Raw genomic sequence first — 5735 nt, 5'->3', positions numbered from 1 at the left:
CTTATCACTGCCTGTCACATGCAATAGTAAATTTAATTCACTATTGATAACTATAGCCAACTATTGTAAGCTCCCTGCTATTTGATAGAAGCCCTCTTTTACCTCTCGTTTACCTGCTGCAGGTAAACAGATCACAGGGCACAGCATCCTACACTGCATTTTTAACAAATATGAAATGGCTCCAACATGCACATTTAATTGAATTCGCAGCACCTTTAAAGTGAAGTCATGCAGTTGTTCAGTGTGTAGATCAGGAGCAGCTAACACCAGAAGAAACAAAGCCCAACACACTCCTCTCATGAACGTTTTTAAAAGCCTTTATTCCCTGGCTGGTTCCTATAAACACAAACAGTAATATAATCCAAAGCGTACAACAGTTTGTAACATTTTTCATTGGAGTACCTGGGACTTTGTTCTCTTCTAATTATGTTACAACCTTGAACCAAAGAGCAGCTTCAACAACTTAAATATACCCAATATTTTTGTGGGATGAAACACAAAAGGAATTAATTAAAGTCATTAAGAATGGTAAGAACCGTCTTTGTGGCAACAAAACCATGTAACCAGGCCAGAGCAGAGAGGTAATGCTTCCTGTTTCCTGTTGTCAAGGTTACTCCTTTATCACTCAAATCCCTGAAGGATCATGGGACATCCAGATCATCGAGAGGAAGAAGTCCGCCGATGTTCTAGGTGGGTACTTCCTCTCCTCACACATGTCCACACACACACACACACACACACACACAAAACACAGCGGTCGCATGGTTACTCTCTTCCCTCTTTCACACGTTGTAACTCTTCATGGGAAGACAGTTAATTAACGGAAAGGAATTCATTTTGATGGAAAATACGCAGGACTTATTCCCTGATCGAACATGAACAAGCCAGCTTCCAGACTGCAGCAGAGAGCAGGATGTCTGTCATGTTGGCTTGACTAGACCTTCATCCACTGTACATGGTCCTGCTCCAACACTCATCTTTCGCTCATCTATGCACAAGTATCATGCAGCAGTACTCTTACTGGTCCTGCTGTGGCTGTGGTACAGTATCAGTACCTTGCTGTACACATGCCAACCACTACACCATCTCTGGGGGTCACACGTTAGAAGATCCTTCAGTTGGATTAGGTTGTGATCTTGAAACCCCACTGTCTCACCAACACAAGTGCCAAACATGACTGTTTTTTTTACCTAGTTCTGCTAAAATGGAGATTGAGACGTGTGTGACGGCTCAAAGACTGGGTCAGGATTAGCGTTAGACTGCTTCTCTGACTCTCTGACTTCTCTGACAGTTTTCTGTGTGTGTGGTTTGTGGCTTGTGTCATTTTCCTCTCGTCTCGTTCCCCAGCTGTGACCGATCAGGCGGGGAACTTCTTCTTCAACGGGGCCTACAAGGTGGACAGTCCCCAGAACTTCCACGCTGCCGGCACCATCTTCAAGTACCGCCGGCCCATGGACGTGTACGAGACCGGGATCGAGTACATCGTGGCCAAAGGCCCCATCGACCAGGCCATCAATATTCTGGTACGCCTCTCCTCCATCCATCCATTCCTCTTACTTTCCCTCTTCCCCTCCATCAAAGGTGTCTTTGTTCTGCTGCTTCTTATCATCAGGCTGTGTGCTTTACTGATGATGCAGTCAGGTTGCCTGCTGGTAAAGAAGCCTGTACTGTAACTGGAGCGTCACATGTTCAATCTCTGTTGAAGTGTCTTTGAACACTCTGAACCCCTACCTGCTCCAGTGCTGCTGCCCCCTGACCTCTGACCTCTGACCTCTGACCCCTCTAGTAAAACGGTTAGGTTGTATAATAAATCTCCCACAGTCCAGATCGATGCATCCACAGTTGTATGCAGTGGTGGAAGAAGTACTGAGATCTTTTACTTCAGTAAAAGCAGCAATACAACAATGTAAAGATACTCCATTACAAGTAAAAGTCCTGCATTCAAAATCTTACTTAAGTAAAAGTACATAAGTATTGGCAGCAAAATGTACTTAGAGTATCAAAGTAAACGTACTCATTATGCAAACTGTCCCCATTTAGAGAGTTATATTTTTCATAAATTATTGGAATATTAATACTGATTTATTGACATACATGTACATGTAAGCAGCATTTTAAAGTTGTCACCGTGAAGCTAATCTTAACAATTTAGCTATACTTTTGGGTAGTCTAATCTATAACAATGCTATTTTATAGTTATTTTATAAAGATGATCAAATGTTTTAAATATAAAATATTGATCTGAAAAGTAACTAGTAACTATAGCTGTGAAATAAATGTAATGGAGTAAAAAGTACAATATTTCCCTCTAAAATGTAGTGGAGTATAAGTACAAAATAGCATAAAATGGAAATACTCAAGTAAAGTACAAGTACCTCAAAATTGTACTTAAGTACAGTACTTGAGTAAATGTACTTAGTTACTTTCCACCTCTGGTTGTATGTTTTAAGTTGTATGTTGTAAGTATGTTTGTGGTTATTTGTCTTTAAGGCAGCGCGAAGTAAGTTGGATGCCAGTAGTCTGAACACAGTTCTTTAGAAAAAGGGAGAAACTGAGTAGATCAGTCCTAATCAGACACAGCTGGGACAGTGAGGAGAAGAGACAGGTAAAGGTTCAAGTGGGAGGGAGTAGAGGATCATGGGAAAATGAGTTCTGAGGTGACTCTTTTCTCTACAGACTAATTCCTCATTACATTGTATTGTGCAACTGAGGTGCTACAAAATTCTAAAAAAAAAAAAAAAAAAAGAAAACACAGGATTATTTGTTGTTTTGACCTTGACGCTGCTTGCTGGCTGCCTGTAAAGTAAGCGGTCCATGAATGTGAGCTTTACAGCTGTTGTACTCACTATAGATCATTTTGGATTAGACTGGTGACACACGAGGCAGTTTTTTGGGCAATGGAGACGGGCAACGCTTCCAGCAACAAGAAACAAAGTGAGCCACAGAGTCAGAAACCTATTCAAATATTTCCTGGCAACAAGATGCTCCTGTGTGATTACAGCAACGATTCTGTGGCTGCATTTTCTGTTCAGGACACCAAACAAAGGAGCTCACTTCCGTCTGATATTAAAGGAATAGTTCACCCAAAAATAAAAATTCAGTCATTATCTACTCACCGCACTGTACATGCGCTGCTAGACGAGATCAACGAGAACTCACGATCTCTCCATACCTCCGTGTTTACACTGATACCCAGAAGCTAGCCACACACAACAGCTTCTTTTTTTCGGTTGTTTTTTTAAGTTTTAAGACAAGTCCTCAGCAGCTTCGGTTGTTTAGGAGAATGCTGCAACGCTGTTTTCCTGTGAAGCTCCAGGACTGTTTTTGGGTGAACTATTCCTTTAAGAGCTGCAGTTCCTTTAGCAGTTTTAGAGCCAAATTAAAAATCTGGCTTAAAGCTAAACAAACATGCCACAACTGATTTGCAGACTGTTACTTAATTTTAAAATTTTGTACACTTCAGTGTCTAGTGTCTATTATGTGTTAGTGTTGTGTGTTTTGTATTTGTGCGGATTGTATATACTGTTTTTCTTTTTTTCAATTGTAACCTGCCAAGGAAAATTAGCTCTAATCTAAATCTGGTACAATACATCAAGTGGTAATATTTATGTTTGACATTGCACATGATCCCTTACAAATAAATGAAATGAAAATAAATAAATAAATATAAACTTCTTGGACCCTGCAGCCCATCAGAGACGACTGAAACAGTTTCTGTGTGTCTCCCTGCCTTTTTAAGAGCGCCTGCTATGAGCCTGAAATGTAAATGTAATGTAGATGTAGTGGGGACGCTCCCTGTGTGTCTGATTGAGTGCAGGCCTTGTGTTCTGACAGCGGCCGTATATTGCGTCCAGCGGCCGCGTGACGGGCCAGGGTTGACAGATTTATCCACAGGGAGCTGGAGCGGAGAGAGAGAGTCCCAGACAGTCACTGCTGCTCTGCTGGTTTGTCTCTGCTCGCTCTGGACTTTCATTATCTGATCCCTCTCCAGGACTCTGGACCATATCTGGGTCTTTTTTTTTTTTAACCATATGGATGAGAGTATCCTGGAGGCTTAGTGGGCCAAGCTGCTCACCATGTACTGACAGCGTCTCACAGGGTTGAGTCTGGGTCTGGAGGTCTGAGTCTGGGTCTGAAGCTGACCTTAAACAACTTTCATGTCCCTCTCTCTCCTTTAAATCACGTCCCTCTCTTCCACTTGCACCTGAGTTTTTCCCTGGGTATTCTTTACCTAGCATCATATATGATAATTCTTGGGATACAGCAGTATTTGCTTCATGTACTGTTGAACACCATTTGCAGCCAAGCAGTTTAATGTCATTGTACTGTAGCACTTGTTGCTCTTGAAAGAGTGTCAGCTAAATGGAAAGTATTTTTATGTTACTGTTGCACACGTTTTATTTTTGAAAGATCAGGTACCTGTAGGGTGTCATTTTAGTATTGTTGCTTTTCATGTCGTTGTGGATGTCAGGTATTGTTGTTTGGCCATTTTTTCCCCTTTAGGGTTTTAGTTGGTTGACTGGGTGTCATATTTTTGTAGGTTTTTAGTGTGGTGTCTTGTTTTGTATTTTGATATTCTGAGTGTTTCACAGGTCAGTTTCACCACATATAGGATATTTGGAACCAGAGGTATCAGGCAGTCTGTTTTTAGTCATTGTTTTTTTTTTTTTTTCTTGACTCACTCACCTTACCTTGTCTCAGGACTTACCTTGCTGTAGTGCCACTGCTGGGATTTGATCCCATGCCTCCAGGCTCCAGAGGCGAGGCTCTTAACCTCTACACTGTCTCTGGATACAGACAGCTGCTGTCTGAGTAACACCAAGTATCAGAGTGAAAGTAAACAATTTATTAGCTGCAACCTGCAGCTAGTTTAAGTCACTCTGTCGGTCTATCGGTAGAGTCAGTCTCTCAGTCTGACGGTTCTAAAACTTTCCAAAGACGACATTGTGAATGTGGAATTGCAGGATACAGAGATTCAACACCTATAAGTTTTGTATGTGGTTAGATTGGTGCTTTAGCTCACTTGGTAGGGCAATGGGCCTGAAAGCTGGGGTTTTAGGTTCAAATCCCAGGGTCAGCAAATGTCTTGAACCCAGCAAGCACAAAACATTTTCTTTATGCTATTTGACATGGTCAGATAGCTTTTTTCCACCAAAGAAGTATCACCCAACACCAAAATCGATCTTTTAGTTTGATAACATTGATCGATGTTGCACACAGTCAAGAACAGGCCTGAGCAACAGATCATTGATCAGGCCGATTTCTGAACATCCTCATTAGTGACTGCACAGCCTGTAGACTTCAGCCTTCTTACATGAATTATATTAAGGAGGAATCTGTAAAAAATTATTCCAAAAAGACATAACATGACACATATCCATAGCCATATTGGCCTATGTAGGATGCCATATGTACAGTTTCACTTTAGATTTAATGTAATCATTCCAATGAGTATTTTGATAGGATTTTGTTGTTCTTTTCCCTCCATGTTTAATTATTCCTTTTTTCAAGAGTGAAACACATCTGGTTGTCTCGGTGGCTCAGTTAGCTAGAATGTTCTCTAGGTAATTATAAAGTCGCAGGTTTGATTCCTGCCGGGGACGCTGAAGCCTGTTGAAAGCATAGAGAGCACTGACAGAGTTGGGTGCTGTTGAAGCCCCTTTCCTGGTTAGCTGTGTTTTGATATTTCTATTGATTCCAAAATCACATTGACATGACTGATGGCTTGTTGGACC

The 5735-nt window shown here is 41.3% G+C and overlaps 1 protein-coding gene across 1 annotated transcript in view; it reads left to right on the top strand.

Moving 5' to 3' along the window:
* Window positions 1-609: 609 nt before the first annotated feature.
* adamtsl2 (ADAMTS-like 2) overlaps window positions 610-5735 on the top strand; it is a gene marked incomplete at its 5' end in the record, with an annotated part of 21382 nt that continues 16256 nt past the window's right edge. Inside the window, 2 exons of the mRNA XM_071520905.1 lie at window positions 610-690; window positions 1348-1523. Of these exons, the coding sequence (XP_071377006.1) occupies window positions 610-690; window positions 1348-1523 (257 nt within the window). The remainder of the gene's footprint in view (window positions 691-1347; window positions 1524-5735) is intronic.

Source organism: Centroberyx affinis, unplaced genomic scaffold (genome assembly GCF_046629955.1).
Source record: "Centroberyx affinis isolate AG114_WGS23_722 - 3 ecotype Tasmania unplaced genomic scaffold, CSIRO-AGI_Caff_v1 ptg000833l_1, whole genome shotgun sequence".
Taxonomy (NCBI): Eukaryota; Metazoa; Chordata; class Actinopteri; order Beryciformes; family Berycidae; genus Centroberyx; species Centroberyx affinis.
This window is presented reverse-complemented; position numbering and strand designations above follow the sequence as displayed.